The sequence below is a fragment of the Geospiza fortis genome, unplaced genomic scaffold (genome assembly GCF_000277835.1).
Source record: "Geospiza fortis unplaced genomic scaffold, GeoFor_1.0 scaffold637, whole genome shotgun sequence".
Classification (NCBI taxonomy): domain Eukaryota; kingdom Metazoa; phylum Chordata; class Aves; order Passeriformes; family Thraupidae; genus Geospiza; species Geospiza fortis.
The window spans coordinates 522,232-540,235 of record NW_005054515.1 but is presented as its reverse complement, the minus strand read 5'-3'; the positions used below and the strand labels follow the sequence as shown (position 1 = coordinate 540,235).

Below are 18,004 nucleotides of genomic sequence, written 5' to 3'. Positions count from 1 at the left end.
GATAACCACCCTGTGCTCTGACTGGTGAGATTCCCATGGCAAGGATGGGGATAACCACCCTGTGCCCAGACTGGTGAGATTCCCATGGCAAGGATGGGGATAAGCACCCTGTGCTCTGACCGGTGAGATTGCAATGGCAAGGATGCTGTGGTGTTTTCCTCCTTTTGCTCCTTGTACCACAAATGACTCAGCAGGTTCTCGGTACAGCGTTGCCATGGCAACGGTGTAGCAAAGAGTGCAGGAAATTTAAATCTGCACAAAACACACAGAGGTTGCCCTGATAAAGCATGACCTGCTTTTCCAGCTTGCAGGTCTCTAGGTTAGCCTGGTGCAACAGCCCCTCCTCAGATGCTGGTGCTGAGGAGGGCCAGGTGAGGCATGATTTTCATTACATTTCATACTTCTTGGGCAGTGCTGAGAGCTGAACCCAGGGGTGCTGACTAACTCAGGGTCTGAAAGCAGTTCAGAGCAGACAGCTGCCTTTACCTGCATCAGATCAGAAGAGATGAGTTGCTCTTGGGGCAGCTCTCCCACCTGGCTGTGGTGCATGGTGAGGCTCGGGCTCCTGACCACAGCAGAGCCGTGCTGGGGGTTGTGGTTGTGAGGTTGAGTTGCCCTTGGGAAGGTTTGCTTAGCTACATGATGAAAGGTGCTTGTTTGTGGGCTGGTTTGCTCCAGCCAGCTGGGATGGAGTCCTGCCTGTGTGGGGCAGGGGCAGGCAGCACGTGGGGTGCCATGGGGACACCTGAGCAGTGGCAGAGTGGAGTGGGGTAGTAATGAGACAAGGGAGGGTGTCTCTTGAAGAGAAAAGCCGACAACAAAAAAATTACTGACAGTTTTGCTGATGGGTTTTGAGTGTTTGAAAAATATGTTTATTCTGTGGGCCAGGTTTGTTCTTGGATTGCTGCTTCTGTGAGGCTGTGCTTGCCTGGGTTCTTGTGCTTGGTGAGCAGAAGGAGGCAAGGTGGTCCCTGTTTGCTCCAAGGGTGATAAGATGGGCACTGCATGGTTGGGCCCCACTCAACCCTGCTGCATTCCAAGGGCTCCTTTCTGCTGCCAAGGTTTTGCTGGTGAAGGAGAAATTCCTTCCAGCACAGTGGCCAGTCACGCTGAGAGGAGCTGCTCTTTGCCAGTGTGGTTTGACCAGTTTCTTGTAAAAGTTTTGTGAAACAAGGTGTCCTTTTTGCCCATGAAAGCTGTGACAGCTTTGCTCACAGTTTCCCTGCACAGCAGCACGGGGCTTTGCTGGGTTTCTAAATGGTGACCACCAGGGCAGCACATTGGCAAAACTTGCACAAACTGAGTTTGTGGTCAAGGGGTAGGAGAGTGTCTCCTGGTCTGGAAAGAACTGCCCTGACCTTTTGTTCCCTGTAGCTGTCTCAGTTTGGAGAGAAAATTTGATAATTTGATTTTCAAGCTGAGATATGGGCAAACATACACTTGGGCAATGGCTGCTTGTGCCTACAGGCTTCAGCTTTTCTGGTTTTTCGCTTCTTGAATTCCTGTTGTGACAGATGTGAATATTGTGGTGGGTATGGAAAGCTGAGCTGGTTTGAGTTGTCTGTCAGTTGATTACTGTCAATACTATTTTCTTTCTTTTATTATTATTTACCTGTACACTGAATGCTCTGATTCAGCCAGGAATTATGCAAATGACAAAAAATCAGTGTAGTCATTACCTTGGGGGATTTTCACGCTCTTCATGATGGTTTGCAGACAAGGAATTCAATATCAGGATTTCCTTTTTGATCTGTGCTGTAAAGTAGGGACATGCACTGTTACATCTCCAGTGTTTTCATTTGCCTCAACCCATAAACACGATCCCACAGTTAAACAAGCCCAGACAGATGGGACTCCAGGCAGTGAATGTGCAGCAGCCTGATCCCCACTGCAGCTGAATCCTGGACATGCCAACATCATATCCCTGCTCTGGAGTCAGTCCTGTACAGTCAGCTTTTTCTGAAAGCAGTCTATTTCCATGGCCCAAAAGGATTAAATGGTTTTCCAAGAAAAACTGTCGAGGAGTAGCAGGGAGAAGAGTAGGCTGAAAATTCAAAATGCAAACACACCATTTTCTAGTAAGGGAGGGGAAAAGAATTTTCCATCTTTCATCTCACTGAATTAGGCTCTAAGACCACCAGTTGTCTCAGGCTGGGTTGTTAGAGGTCTGTCACAGACATCTTTTATGAAAAATCCTTTCCTTAGGATTTTTCCTCCTGAGAAGCTGAGAGGCCTCAGGAACAAAATGTAAACAATGATTATCTGCTGCTGTGGGATGCAACAGGTGCATCTGTGATTGGTCTCATGTGGTTGTTTCTAATTTATGGCCAATCACAGTCAGCTGGCTCAGACTCTGTCCGAGCCACAAGCTTTTGTTATGATTCCATTCCTTTTCTATTCTTAGCTAGCCTTCTGATGAAACCTTTTCTTCTATTCTTTTAGTATAGTTTTAATATAATATATATAATAAAATAATAAATCAAGCCTTCTGACACATGGAGTCAGATCCTCGTCTCTTCCCTCATCCCCAGACCCCTGTGAACACAGTCACAGAGGTCATGTGAGAAAAGAGACCTGAAGAGTAATTTGAGGTATCAAATCTTGTTTTTAAGGAAAAAGGAAAAAATCAGTGTGTGTCTTATGTTGAATGTTGCTGTGTTGTTTTGTCAGGGTTTTCTGATAACCTGGACGAAGCGCTTCAAAGCGAGCGGAGTGGAGGGAGCAGACGTCGTGAGGCTGCTCAACAAGGCCATCAAGAAACGTGGGGTAAATTGCACTTCTTTTTCTCTTTTAGCTGTACCTCAGCTTTGTCAGGGACCACTCTTCATGTCACTCACTTGAGCAGGTGGTGTGAGTGGTGGTGGAGCTCTGCTTCCTTGCATGAAAATGCGTGGGTTTGCTGGAAAAACGAGGCGGCGCCAGAGTTGCCGTGTGGAAGCTGTGATTTTCCTCACAGCACAGAGCTGAGTTGCTGTGTCGTGGTTTTTTGCTGGCAGCCTTCAGTGATTTTATCACTCTGCCAAAACTGAAGAAGCGCTGTGTGGCAGTGCTGTGGCTTTTCAGTGATACCTACACGTCCCATTCCTGAGAAACTTGTTTGTCGTGGACTGGACTCAGCTGAGCTGTGCACCTGCTGTGCGTGGGAGCAGGAGAGGAGCTGAGCAGAGGAGAAGGGGATTTCAGGCTCAGCAAGCTCTTCCTCCCTGCAGTTTTTCTGTGTTGACTTTATAGAGAGTCAAGGTGATCAGGTTGCTGATTTAAACAAATAAAAAGGCACTGAGCGTGAGAGGGAATGAATTTGGGTTTGCATAATGCTCGCAGCCAGGTCATATGTTGATTACTCAGCATGCAAAAATTCATTGGAAACTGTGAAGTATTTGCTTTCTTTGGGCAGTTGTGGACTCAAGCAAACCTGAATTTTGCCCTCACCAAACAACATTACTGAAGTCAGTTACTATCATTAGACTTGGCAGGATCTCACACACTGGAAAGGAATGGCTGCATGTAATTTATTTAATTACATTATTTTCGTATTAAAATCTTCACTTGAAATAAAACACATTGATGATTTAAGTGAATCTATAGGAAATATTTTCTAGATTGATGCCTCAAGCAACTGCTTCAGATCATTCCATGATGTTTCAGTGCAAAGCTCCTTCTCCCTCGTGTATGGGCCTTTTCTTTCCTGCCTGTGTGAGAGCAGGCCTGTGCTCTCTAGAGTGATCCTGGTGCTGTTTTATTGCTTGCATTAGTCTGCTCTCGCTGCCTTCTTGGGTACGTGGGATGGGGAACTGGCAGACAGAACAGGGAATATTTTAAAAGATGAGCTGTGGTATTCAGACAGATTATTTGTCTCCTGTTCCTTGTGAGACTCTTTGCTGAAAGCAAACTGGTGAGGAACAGGAGCAGCATTTTCCAGAGCAGCCCTGTGGCCCAAGCTGTTGGAATTTGAAATGTAGGGAATTCTCGGAACTTTGGGCCTGTCAGCCAAAGTTTAGAATTAAACACAGGATTTGATCTGAGACCTTGGGAAAGGCTCCCAAACTAAGGTGCTACAAGCAAGAATGTGGATTTATAGTTTGAAGCAGAAGCACCTTGGGCTAAGTGGGGGAAAGTTTAGAGTTTTAGAGTTTAAGATATAAAAATAAAAGTAGCTACAAGGGTAAACAAGAAGTTTAGAATGCAATACTGTAGGTTTGTGTGTTATAATATGATTGACTAAGAAGGCTTACACTGTAGCATGAGTCCATAAGATGAAATATTTAAGGATTGAGTCAGAAACATATATAGTGCTTTATTAGTCAATAAATCCTTAAAAGGTCTTGTAACTAGGAGTTTTGTGACCTTCTGAACCATACAGTAAATATGTGAGCCAAACTTACCCTTCCTACCTACGTAGAAGATAAAAAAATAAACCACATCATCAAAACCAACTCAGAGGTCCTGTCTGTAACTCATTGAAAACTCCTTCCAAAATCCCCGTCCCCCTGTTGCTCCCCAGGACTACGATGCAGACATCATGGCTGTGGTGAACGACACCGTGGGCACCATGATGACCTGTGGCTTTGACGACCAGCGCTGCGAAGTCGGCCTCATCATCGGTAACGCTCGGGGCGGGCGCGGGGCTGCTCTGCCTCTGCCTGCACTGCCTGCTCAGCACCTCCTGCTCTCCTTCCCCCCCAGGCACGGGCACCAACGCCTGCTACATGGAGGAGATGAGGCACATCGACCTGGTGGAGGGGGATGAGGGCAGGATGTGCATTAACACCGAGTGGGGCGCCTTCGGGGACGACGGCTCGCTGGAGGACATCAGGACCGAGTTCGATCGGGAGATTGACCGCGGATCCCTTAATCCTGGCAAGCAGCTGTGAGTCATTTGTGGACATTTGTTTTCTGTTCTGTGCCCCATTTCCCTCTTGTGTTAACAATTCTGCAGCTCAGTAAAGCTTTGCCTGTGGTGAGGCAAACCTCTGGCTGGGCTCTGCTTCCCGGTGTTGCCCATGGATTCGTGGGTGACTGCTGTCCTCTCCTGCAGGTTTGAGAAGATGGTCAGTGGGCTGTACATGGGGGAGCTGGTAAGGCTCATCCTGGTGAAGATGGCCAAGGAGGGGCTGCTCTTTGAGGGGAGAATCACCCCTGAGCTTCTCACCAAAGGGAAGTTTGAGACAAAGCATGTTTCTGCCATTGAAAAGTGAGTAATGTATCCCTTTTCACTCCTTGGGCTTCACAGTGACTCTGAATGTTAATTTTCCTGCTCTTTTTGCTTTGTGGGCAAGTGTGCTGCATTGGGGGTGTCTGCCATTCCCCTAGCAGACAATCTGTGCTCTCCCCACAGATTTCTCCCTTCTTTGTGTTGGGAGGAACTCTAAAGTCTGCCAGTCCATGCAGCTTTCAGTACCTCTCTCACTGCTCACAGAGCTGCTGCCCTGCCAGCTCAACATGGGAGTGAGTTGGCTTAGTGCCTCCTAGCAAATGCTTGTGCTGCTCCTTGTTGTATCCCTGGGATTGCTGGGCAGAAGGAAAACAAGTGTGACAAGGCAGAGCATTCAGTCTCGTAGGCAGGGCCGGGTGCTGCACAGTGACCTCTGAGCTATGTGCCAGTTGGTTTCTTAGAGTGTCATCACCCCTTTGGTCAGTACTCACAGGCTCTTCCCTGCTGTGTTTTTAAAATTCACGTCACTGGGATAGTTTGTACCATAGTCATTGGGCTGGATTTTCTTTTTGAAATTACAAGTACGACTCCAAGAGAACAGCCAGTAACTTCTATAATGCCTGTTCCTCCTGCCACAGTTTACTCCTCTCCCTGCAGACCATGTTGTCAGAACAGCTTTTCATTAAATTTTAGCTTTTCATTTGTTTTAACCACAGAGGTCTGTGCTGTGGACCAAGGTAATGTTGAACAGCAGTGAGAAAAATGCAATTATTGAGAAATTCAGTTATTAAGAGCAAAAATTTGCCCTGAAATCCCACCTTACTTCCTGAAGAGGCAGTTTGGTTATAAGTAGGGGGCACATGCCTGTGCAGCTCCAAATTTCTAGCTGGTGCTAGCAAGATGCAAGAGTCCTTAAAAAGATGTATGGAGTGTGCTTAGGGATGACAAGATATATACCCGTTGTATTTTTGTCTGGGAAATGGCTGAGCTGGACAAGGAGAAGTTTGGCCAGATTTGCTCTCAGGCTGGATGCTAATGAGAAGGAAAAAAAATGCAAGAGGCAGAGATTCAGTGGGGTTGTAAAAGCCTGAAAAGAGACCTGTTAGGATGAAATTGCTTGGGCAACCTTTGCTCAGGGTTTTGTCTTTCACACTGGGCCTAATTTATCAAGACATGCAAGGGAATTAGTATGGGATTAGGTGTGTGCCAGGCCTGTGCTGAACTGTGGGGCTGGTGCTTCATGCTTGAGAGAAGCCATTTGCAGTTTAAAGCATCACTGTAATGAATAAACATTTCAGTTCCTCCAGGTCCTCCCCATGGTGTGGCTGCTGTGGTACCTGGAATTGCATTGTTTGTAGGTGGCATGTGGTACCTGGTACCTGCATTGTTTGTAGGTGGCATGTTTGCATCAGGAAACAGGCTTTAGTGGAAATATGCTTTAATGGAATCAGCTTTAATGGAAAGCTTTTCCATCTATGAATGAATGTATGTTCAGAGTGTTTTATTTCAAGCCTCGTGGAGCGTTCTAGGCCAGATTTCTAAGAAATATTCTTCCTAACTTTCTCAAACCCCAGGCAGGCAGGGACCCCCATGTTTGGATGTTCCTCAGTCCTGTGCCCACTGAGGAGTCCCCGTTTGCTTTGCAGGAGCAAAGAAGGTCTGAACAAAGCCAAAGAGATCCTGACCAGGCTGGGGGTGGAGCCGTCCCATGAGGACTGCATCGCTGTGCAGCACGTCTGCACCATCGTGTCCTTCCGCTCCGCCAACCTGGTGGCCTCCACGCTGGGTGCCATCCTCAACCAGCTGAGGGACAACAAGGGCGTGGGCCGCCTGCGCACCACCGTGGGCGTGGATGGTTCTCTCTACAAGATGCACCCACAGTGAGTGCCCCTGCTCCTGCCACTGGCACTTCTACTGCCACGGGCTCTGCTTTGCAAAGGGGTTGTCCCAGGGCATCACCCAGGCAGGCTCTGGTTTGCCTGTGGTCCCAGGACATCACCCAGGCAGGCTCTGGTTTGCCTGTGGTCCCAGGACATTGCCCAGGCAGGCTCTGGTTTGCCTCTTGTCCCAGGACATCACCCAGGCAGGCTCTGGTTTGCCTGTGGTCCCAGGACATCACCCAGGTAGGCTCTGGTTTGCCTGTGGTCCCAGGACATCACCCAGGTAGGCTCTGGTTTGCCTGTGGTCCCAGGACATCACCCAGGTAGGCTCTGGTTTGCCTGTGGTCCCAGGACATCACCCAGGTAGGCTCTGGTTTGCCTGTGGTCCCAGGACATCACCCAGGTAGGCTCTGGTTTGCCTGTGGTCCCAGGACATCACCCAGGTAGGCTCTGGTTTGCCTGTGGTCCCAGGACATCACCCAGGTAGGCTCTGGTTTGCCTGTGGTCCCAGGACATCACCCAGGTAGGCTCTGGTTTGCCTGTGGTCCCAGGACATCACCCAGGTAGGCTCTGGTTTGCCTGTGGTCCCAGGACATCACCCAGGTAGGCTCTGGTTTGCCTGTGGTCCCAGGACATCACCCAGGTAGGCTCTGGTTTGCCTGTGGTCCCAGGACAGCACCCAGGTGGGCTCTGGTGTAGGTTTTGCAGGGAAGGGGCAGTGCAGAATCTGGGGGATATGCAGTGCAGATTCTGGGGTGGATGCAGCACAGACTCTGGGGAGGATGGAGCACAGATTTTGGTGGGAAGATCAGTGATGATTTTGAGGGGTGGCACCGCAGCCCAGGACATCACCCAGGTAGGACATTTTGGGGTGGATGCAGCGCACATTCTGAGGGGTATGCGGCGCACATTCTTGGGGGGATGCAGCACAGATTTAGGGCCTGGGCAGTGCAGAGGCCGGCCTTGCAGCCTCCCCTCCCCACAGGTGCTGCCGGGCGGCCCGACCAGCCCCGCCTCATCGACGAGACCCTGGCCGAGTTCAAGCTCACCCACGAGCAGCTGCTGCAGGTGAAGAAGAGGATGAGGGCGGAGATGGAGGCGGGGCTGCAGAAGAAGACTCACGACACCGCTAAAGTGAAGATGCTGCCCACCTTCGTGCGCAGCACGCCGGATGGGACAGGTAGAGCGTTCCCTCGCTGCAGTGGGGATGCTGGCTTGGTTACAGCCCCAAAACTGGCTCCCAGGGTGGGGTTTGGCAAAGCTGAGCAGATCTGGTGCAACCAAAGAGGAGCCTGAGCTGTGCAAAGGAAGAGATCTCAGTACTGGCCCCTGTGCTGGTTGCTGGCAGTCTGATCCTGTGTCCTTGCCTCAGAGTGCAAGCAAAGTCACAGCTTGAGGGGGAAAACCACAGCTGGGATGCTGCAGACATCTTTTATGGAAAACCCTTTCCTTAGGATTTTTCCTCCTGAGAAGCTGAGAGGCCTCAGGAACAAAATGTAAACAATGGTTATCTGCTGCTGTGGAATGCAACAGGTGCATCTGTGATTGGGCCACGTTGGATGTTTTAATTAATGGCCAATCACAGCCCAGCTGGCTTGGACAGAGAGCCAAGCCACAAACCTTTGTTATCATTCCTTCCTATTCTATTCTTAGCTAGCCTTCTGATGGAATCCTTTCTTCTACTCTTTTAGTATAGTTTTAATGTAATATATATCATAAAATAATAAATCAAGCCTTCTGGAACATGGAGTCAGATCCTCGTCTCTTCCCTCAATCCAAAAACCCCTGTGAATGCCGTCACACTGGGATCATAAACCCAAACCCATATGACCCAAACCCAAAGTACCCATTCCTTGGGTACTTTGCATTTCAGGGTGGCTGGCCAAATTTCAGCTCTCTCTCCAGGAACAATTGTGTGGGTCCTTTTCCCCTTATTGATTTAAAGGAAAACAAAATAATCAGAGCAGCATCTGAAGGCCTCCTTTGATGAAGATCTTCCCAACTGAGTTTTTAGGAGATTTTCTATCAAAATACTTTAAAAGAAGCATTTCTTCAGATTTTACTTATGTTCTTCAAATATACACACATATTCTTTTACAGAGAATGGAGACTTTCTGGCACTTGACCTTGGAGGGACAAACTTTAGAGTTTTGCTGGTGAAAATCCGCAGTGGTAAAAGGAGAACAGTGGAGATGCACAACAAGATCTATGCCATTCCCATAGAGGTGATGCAGGGAACAGGAGAAGAGGTATTTGTGTTTCTCTTTGGCTGCACTGCTGCTTTTTAAGTAACTCCTTAAGAGCACATAACATGTACAACTTCAAATATTATGACTTTTCTCTTCAAAGCTGTTTGATCACATCGTTACCTGCATTTCTGACTTCCTGGATTATATGGGGATAAAAGGAGCACGTCTTCCTCTTGGCTTCACCTTTTCCTTCCCTTGCAAGCAGACCAGTCTGGATGCTGTAAGTTCCTTAGTATCTTTTCAATCTGCTTCTGTTCTTGTGCCAGACCTGGTTTCTCTGCCTTCGTGCCATCCACGTGACACTTACAGGAAGGTCACACGAGGGGAAGGTTCCTGTGCTGACCCTGATCAGTATAGCTGCTCCTATAAATAGTTCCTTTAAGGGTGGTAATGCAAATGCTGCCCATGGCTGTGACAGATAAGAGCATTTAAATTTTCCATGGTGGTCATAGCCCTTTTTTAAGGCATTCTGTTTTTTCCAACTGTGTAAACCTGCTGGTCTGTGACACTTCCCTGGTTCTGCGAGCAGTAAGCAAAAGTCCATCCCTGCTGCCAGTGCCTATTCCCAGATGATCTTGTCTCACTGGATGGAGTGGTTGCACCAGAGTCTGTGGGCTGTGTCACCCTAAGGGTGACAGCGTGGCCTGCAGCACATCCCTGGCAAATGGATTTGTGTTCTTTGCATTTATGTGTTCAGTTTCTTCACTGCCATATCCTTAGACTAACCTCTGTAGCTGTTAATAGTTTCCTGTGTACTTAGCTGGGGTTTCTTTTAAGAAAGGCATATTTTCTATAATACTTTTTTGGGGGTTTTTGAGTTTGTTCTTCCTGCCACCTTTTTTTTTTTTTCATTTGTTGCATTGCTCTGGAAATGTAGAGCCCAATCACAATTAGTTGTTTTAGATGCAAATTCAACATACTGAGGAGATATTCCTTTTCACAGAAACTCTAATATAAAACATCACACTAAAGTGATGTTTTACAGAAGAGTTTGGGTATTTGAGATGCTAAGTGTACAGAATAACATCTGAGTCCTAACAACTTGATAACCTCTTTTCTTGCTTTATAGGGTATCCTTCTGAATTGGACAAAAGGCTTCAAAGCTACAGACTGTGAGGGAGAAGATGTGGTATATTTACTTAGAGAAGGAATTAAAAGAAGAGAGGTGATTTTTCTTTCTTTTTTTTCCCTCATTCTGCTCCTCTCCAGACTTGACAGACCTTGTGGGTCAGGCTGGCTGCCTCTCACAGGATCTGTGTGCCTTGTAGACAGAGGCTGTGCCTCCTGTCTTGCACAGAAGACTGTTTTTCCCCAGAGGCTTCTGACTTTCCACATTTGCCAGAACTTTCAAGGCTTCTTTCAACCTCTGTAGCAATTTCCGCATGCGTGGAGAAAGCAGGAGTTTTTGAAATGGTGACTGTGGGAATGAACCTTGGTGCACCCTAAAGGAGAGTTTTCTCCTCCTCTTCTTGATCTTGAAAAAGCCTCAACCACTTTAGCCAAAACTTTCTAGGAAGGGAAGAAAAACAGCCTGAGAAAGGTGTTAATTTTGTACAGATTTTATCCACCAATGAAAAGGAAATCTTAAAAGCTTTGTTACTGGAGTTGCTACACAACTGCTGCGATGCTGAATGTTCATACCATGTGCCTATGTAAAAGATGTGTGCTTAAACATACTTAAGCCAGGGATAAATTTCATTCTGAAGACAGTCTCTCACAGGTAGAGCACGTACCTTAGCTGCCTGCTGGTAGATTAGGTTCCTGTTTTTGCATGTGTGAAATGAGGCTGGTGATTTCAGTTGTTTCCAGTGTGTTTCTACATCATCCCCTTTGGTGGGAGGGACTCACTGCTATTTTCTCACTGCTATTTTCTCTCTCCCAAAGGAATTTGACTTGGATGTGGTGGCTGTGGTGAATGACACAGTGGGCACAATGATGACTTGTGCTTATGAAGATCCAAACTGTGAAATTGGGCTCATTGTAGGTACGTGTTAGAGCTGGTTTTTATTAAACAACACATCCACACATCTGTCTGTGTTCTCATGGAGGCATCCCTGTGGTTAGCTGAAAATAAAGCTAGGATTTCTAGGAGTAAAAGAGAGCAAAATTCAACAGCCAGCTAATTTCTGTCCACAGTCAGTCAAGACGAGCAGAGGCTGTGATGCACAATAAATCCTGCCTGTTTTATCTGATAAAGGCACAGTGCTGCTTGGGAGGAGAGCAGATGTGGGCTCAGGCAGCCTCAGCAACTCCTGTTAGTTTAGCCTGTCAGAGTGTCCCTGCTGAGTGTTCTGGTGGGCCACAGCTTTCCTCAAGCCAGTGCTTGTCAATTTAGGATATGAAACAGCACGACATGTTCACACTGCTGTTTTCAAGGTGGAAAAGGGAAGTTTATTTTCTGACTCTAACATTTATAGATTTTCAAAAGTGACAGTGGATTGGAGGGTGAAAGTGCCACCTCTCCAATGACACTGGACAAACCAACAGTCCATCAAATTTTTTCTCTTCTATAAAAGAATGCAAAGCTATAAGTCATTTACAAAAAAGTATGTGAAAAAATTTGTTACAAGAATATAAACATCAGAAAGCTTAGAAATCTTAAAAAATCAGGGCGACAAGTGGTCTCTCAGAATAAAGCTGCAGAGTGCAGCCACAATTCCCAGATGGCATGTGCTGGAGAGCTGTGACAGCCTGAGCACAGTGACACACAGCTCCCCTCCCAGCAGTGACACAGCTGAAGGAATTCCACTGGCTGCTGCCTTTGCAAATGCTTGGGCAGCCTGAGTCACAGGGCAGTTTGAATTCCCAGAGCTCTCCAGAGGAATGAGTGTTCCATGGGAAGGAAGGGGACAAGGCACCTGCAAGCTTTAGGAGTGCTCTCAGTTGGGAGGTGGCTTGTAGGAAAATAAAACCCCGCCAATGTCTCCTGCAGACAGCTGGAAGGCATCCAGGATGAGTCAGCAGGGTGCAGTGTGGGTAGGAAGCCGTGCCTGAGCAGCTCCATGGTGGCTGTTTGCAGGAGCCAGAGCTCCCTGCAGGAAGGACAGCGTGTCCTTGGGGTGCTCACACACCCCCTGGGGACTGTCCACTGCAGCCCTGCCAGGGCTGCTGTGCAGCCAGCGTGTCTGTGGGCAGAGCAGGGTGCCAGAGGGGGCCTGGGCACCGCTGGGATAAGGGGAATGAGAGCCCCAGGCTCTGACAGCTCCTCTGCCCTGCCTGGCTGGCAGCACCTGAGGGAGCCTGGCCACTGGTGGCAATCTGCAGTTGGGTTTGGTCTGGTTTGCTCCTGCAGACCTGGCTCTCAGCCTGCACACCCAGACATTTCCCCTGCCAAACCCTGGGCTGGGGCTCGGCTCTCCTGCAGCAGGGGAGTGCTGTGGGAGGATCTATTTTAGCTCAGACTGTATTGATGTAATTCCCTAAAAACATGGCAAAAGAAAACAGACGTGCTGTAGCAACTGCTATATCATCTGGGATGCAGGATTTAATGAGAGTTTAAGTAACTTCAAGAGAACTTTTGCCCTGGTAGCAGCTAAAGCTGCCGCTCTTTGCTAATAAAGCTTTCCTCCCTAAAGACGTCTGTGTACATGGAGCACTTTGCCACACTCCTTAGGATCCTCTTTGAAAAAATATCAGATATGGCCTCATCTCAACATGGAAGTAACCTTCCTGCTGGAGAACATGAGCAATTAAAATCAGAAAACCCCCCAAGCAATCAGCTGGTAAAACCCCTGCTGCCTCAGAACTTGCTGAGGTTTCCAGTTCAGTATATTTTCCCCTGAATTCTGTGGATGTTTGGGCTTTGTGGAAGGTGTTCCCAATTGCAAAATCCAGCTGTCTGCTTCCTGTAGTGTTGGGCTCAGAAGCATGTGAGGTTTTGTGTGCTGAAAGTGCTGCCCTGCTCTTCCTCCCTGCAGTGTGGGACCCCCAGCCCAGCTGGCCTGGGTGAGCTTCCTCTCTGAGCCTCCCTGAGCAATTCACCACAGGAGTCATGTTCTCCTTCAGTTTAGGGCTGCTGAAGAGTCAGGGTTTGGGTTTTTTTTGTGATGTTTCAAATGATGAGTCAACTACTCCTTTCAGAAAAAAACCCCCACATTCAACATCCCCCAGCAGGTTTGTCAGGTGTGGCTTTAGTGTTTTTTTGTTCCAACCCAAGATAACCTGAGTGTTTGTTTGTTTCAGGAACGGGCAGCAATGCCTGTTACATGGAGGAGATGAGGAACATAGAGATGGTGGATGGTGAGCAGGGCAGGATGTGTGTGAACACGGAGTGGGGAGCCTTTGGGGACAACGGCTGCCTGGATGACATCAGGACAATATATGACAAAGCAGTCGATGACTTCTCCCTGAATGCTGGCAAGCAGAGGTACTGCAGCACAAATGGGTGCTGGGCCTGTCAGCCAGGCTGCCTTAAGTGCTTTTGAGACAGAACTGGGTTTCTCCCAGCTGAGAAAGGAGAGGTTGAGAGTGGAAAATGACTGCAGTCCTGCTATCCCATGGGATCTCCCCTTTCTGTGCTTTTCCTGGACAATGCTTTTTTGTGACTTATTTGCTGCCTGGGACTCCACAGCAGGGCTTTTGGTGAGGACTTCAAAAGTCTTGAAATTACGATGAGACCCTTTTTCTCATCCTGTGCTGCATGGAGGGGGATAAGATGGCTAGTCATTCTTTTACTCTGTGTCTCAGGTTAGTCTCTTTTAGCTGAACTCTCTTTGTAGAGGGCTGTGCCTGTGGCAGTCCTGAACTCACACCAGCTGGCGTGGTTAAAGCTTGGAGCTGCTCACTGGGAAGCAGTCAGGAGCTCTCAAGCAGTTGCAGGCAGCTCTTGTTTCAGGCAATTTTCTGGATGGGATAGGTCACGTTAGAGGGCCTGCCTTTCTTGCTTCTGGAGTTTGGTCCCCTTTTTGGGGCTCAGCTTTTGTTTGGGCAAGTGCTTCCCTGTCCCCTTCAAGAAAAACTTGACAAGGAGGTGTACCCCGTACCCAGCACTAATAAAACTGGGCTGAGACTGTTGCTTGCTCGGACTACAAACTTTCATCATTTCTTTGCAGCAGTGCTTTGATGCCAGGAGCTTTTAAAAAGATTTTGTGACTAGAATAAGTCTGCCCACAAAAACCTGAGGAGTACAGACAAGCTGGCAAGTCCCACGGGAAGCTCTTTAGAAGCTGAGGCTCAAACAGACCCAGAGGGGCAGACGTGGAGCGAGCCTGATGCAGCAGCAGAGCTGGCATGGAGTAAGCAGCCAAAGGCAGCAGTGGAGACTGCCAGGGGAATAATTTATTCCAGAGATAGTCAGGCACTCAGGAGGGAGGACACTTGCTGGGTACAAGCTTGGGAGAGCTCAGGGTATTAAATGGACTGTGTGGCCTGCTTCCAGCAGGATGGTGTGCTGGGCTCTGCTCAGGCCAGGGCACAAACCCTGCTGTGGAGCTTCAGGAGGTGAAATAAAGGATGCATCACTGAATGCCCTTCTCAGGAAATTGGGCTGTTCAGTTCTTGTTGGTAAGGACACAACTTACAGACCCCAAAATGCTCCATTCAAACCAGGAGGGGAGGGAGAGCAAAACACAGCTTTTTCTGTTTCTTTTTCCAAACAGAAAAAGCTCAGTGGCTCCATGCAGCAAAATTGCAGGGAAACCACAAGGTCCAGTCACTGCAAATGCAGTGTTTTTAAGGGAGTCCTGTGCTTCAAAACCAACCCTGTGCAAGATAAAGGATGGGGAAAACCATGTCCAGCCTGTTCACAGGACCACTGACCTGCAAGTTGGCAAATTGGTGGTCCAGGGTTGGTTTTGCTCTTCAATTAATTCGAGCACCTGGTTTCCAGTAGGCAACCAGTTGTCCCAAAACTCCAGGGAGGAGCCAAGCTGTCTTGAACCCCTCTCAGCCCCCAACTCTGCACACAGGACCCAAGTTTCCCACTTGCAGTCTTGCCTCAGGCTAGAGAGGGGAAATATCTTCCACCTGCAGACAGGATAAGGAATGTCCCAGGAGTGATGCTTGGCCCTGGCACCTGCTTGGCTCTGTGCACCTGGCTGATAATGATGCTGCCTTTGCACACGTGGACAGGCTCCCTCTGAATTATCTTTCCTTGCAGGTATGAGAAAATGATCAGTGGGATGTACCTGGGGGAAATAGTTCGCAATATTTTGATCGACTTCACCAAACGGGGTTTCCTGTTCCGAGGCCAGATTTCAGAGACACTGAAGACCAGGCACATCTTTGAAACCAAGTTCCTTTCTCAGATTGAGAGGTAAGAGCACTGCAGGGGAGGTGAAATAGTGTAGTAGTGTTCATCTGGTGACACTGCTGGATGGGAGGGACAGCTGGAGAGCGTTGCTTGCTTCTCTGGAGAGAATTTGGGTTTCAGTCTGTGTGTGTGCAGGAGGATTCTTTACAATATCAACTGAATTTCTAGCAATGCTCACCTCTAAACCCTGGGAAGGGCTGTCAAGGATTCCCTCACGCTATCATTTTATTTCCTTGTTTGGAAATCAAGCCATTTTCCTGGGCCCCTTGTGTGTGTTTAGCTGCAGTTGTGGAATTGAATGAGCAGTAGCTGAGTGAGCACTGCTTACTGGGTGTTTTTGTGCTTTTATTGCTTGGACTCTGTATTTTAAAGCAATCTCTGAGGCTTCACGGGGGGAAAAAACCCCAAGGCCGTGGTTAAAATTATTTTCCTGGAATGCCCCATGGTAAGAAAAGAGAAGGGGAGGCAGTGCAGAGCTGGACTTGGAGCCTGTGTTGCTGCTTGCAGTGCAGCACAGTGCAGGGGTGACTGAATTTGCCTTCCCTGGGGTCACTTGTGCTGTCAGGAGAGGCTGCTGCCTGAGGTGGGTGCACCATCAGTGCTGTGGGGTTTATGGCTTGGCTGAGGGAAAGCTGTAACGTGGTGTTCTCCTCCCACAGTGACAGGTTAGCCCTGCTGCAGGTGAGAACCATCCTCCAGCAGCTGGGGCTCAACAGCACCTGCGACGACAGCATCATCGTCAAGACAGTCTGCGGGGCGGTGTCGAGGCGAGCAGCCCAGCTCTGTGGTGCTGGAATGGCTGCCATTGTAGATAAAATTAGGGAGAACAGAGGGTTGGAGCGCCTGGAGATAACGGTTGGTGTGGATGGAACTCTCTACAAACTCCACCCACAGTGAGTGTTTGCCTTCTCAGCTTTTGTTTGTGCCTTGCGTGTGCGTCCTTCCTCCTCATGCTCCCAACTGGACTCTCTCACTCGCTGGGATAAGAGCCAGGGGGAAAAATGTCTTAATCAGGGGGCTCAGGGCTTTCTGAAGGGCAATGAGAGGATCAAGAATGGCTTGTGAAAGATTCTTGGGGCGGTGACAAACTGAAGGGGACACAGCTTGCCGAGTTGGAAGCTGTGTAGCAAGGGAAGGATCTCTTGGCTCTGGACAGGCAATGACAGAGCAGTGCTGAAATGCCTGGTGCCTCTTTGGAGGATGTCTCTGTTCAGTGTCCAGCAGAGAAGAACTGCTGCAGAGCAATGCAGGTGAGGGCAGGAGTCTAAAAGAGCTGGGGGCAGAAGGAGAAGAGAACTAGTGTGCATGGAGGGAGATGGGCGGGAAAGAGAGGACTTATGTGATCTGTTCTTTTCCCTTTGCTGTGGATTAGTCATCACAGTTAACCTCACACAGACAGGCAGGGCTGGGATGGAAGTGCTTTTTCCCTTTAACTCCTACTGCTCCCAGGCTTCAAATCCACCCTGGTTTCCAACATTTTACTTCTTAGCCTGATGAAAGGGGATGCAAGTGCCCGTGGCAGTGCTCTGCACTTGCTGCAGGACCTTCCTCACCCACTGCCCTTGTTTGCTTTCACAGCTTCTCGAGGATCATGCACCAAACAGTCAAAGAGCTGGCACCCAACTGCGACGTGACCTTCCTGCTGTCGGAGGACGGCAGCGGGAAAGGGGCAGCGCTCATCACAGCCGTGGGATGCAGGCTTCGTGAGGCTGAGCAGAACTGAACTCCACAACCCTGGCCTCAATTCTGTCTTGTGTTTCTCATAAAGCAGCGACTGCATAGGCAGAACTGGTAAAAAACTCAGAACTCACTGCTTTATCGGGGGAAAAAAATTACAACTAATGACATAAAAAAAAAATAGGATACAAGATAGAATGTGTGCTCTTAATAATATCTCCTGTTTCTGGACCCCAATCTGCATGTTTCTTACTCACCTTGTTGGTACCTTCCCCATCTGTAGGTCATGGAAAAAAAAAAAAACAGTCTATAATTTCTGCAGTTGTCAAAAATCACTTGTTGTCTGAGACGAAATTGCCCCCAAGTGATGTGCATTGAAAGCTCCCGTTGCATCGTACCAAACGTGTTCTTTGCAGCATCCCTGTTAAGCACACTGCCAGCACGCTGACCAGCAGACCTGGGTGTTGATGCTTTTAAGTGAAGGGGAAGCAACAGTTCCCTCCTGCATTATCTACCTGCTGTTGTTTCGTCTCAAGCGGTTGTGAAAACATTTTGGTGTGTCAGCACCGTGCACGCACGTAACTCTGTAGTGGGACTTGACACCGCGACTTACTCGCTTCCTTGATGCCTCCTGTCATGGTGAAAGTAAACACCCTTGTCCCACAGAACTGGTTCCACTGGTATTCCCCATTGCTTCTGTGAGTAGTGTTGTGTTCCTGGGCGAAATCCGTCAGGTTTCGGCGAGAAATCCCTGAAGAGAGGTTGGTGACTCTGCTGTTCTGTGTTCTTCTGTCAA

General features: G+C 48.5%; 1 protein-coding gene across 1 annotated transcript in view; it reads left to right on the top strand.

Moving 5' to 3' along the window:
- Positions 1-17,511, top strand: part of HK1 (hexokinase 1) — a 35,147-nt gene extending 17,636 nt beyond the window's left edge. Inside the window, 14 exon segments of the mRNA XM_005428965.2 lie at positions 2,671-2,766; positions 4,502-4,601; positions 4,684-4,867; positions 5,036-5,191; positions 6,799-7,093; positions 8,002-8,212; positions 9,133-9,281; positions 9,382-9,501; positions 10,351-10,446; positions 11,166-11,265; positions 13,464-13,647; positions 15,379-15,534; positions 16,191-16,424; positions 17,110-17,511. Of these exon segments, the coding sequence (XP_005429022.1) occupies positions 2,671-2,766; positions 4,502-4,601; positions 4,684-4,867; positions 5,036-5,191; positions 6,799-7,093; positions 8,002-8,212; positions 9,133-9,281; positions 9,382-9,501; positions 10,351-10,446; positions 11,166-11,265; positions 13,464-13,647; positions 15,379-15,534; positions 16,191-16,424; positions 17,110-17,254 (2,226 nt within the window). The 3' untranslated portion in view covers positions 17,255-17,511.
- The last annotated feature ends 493 nt before the right edge of the window (positions 17,512-18,004 follow it).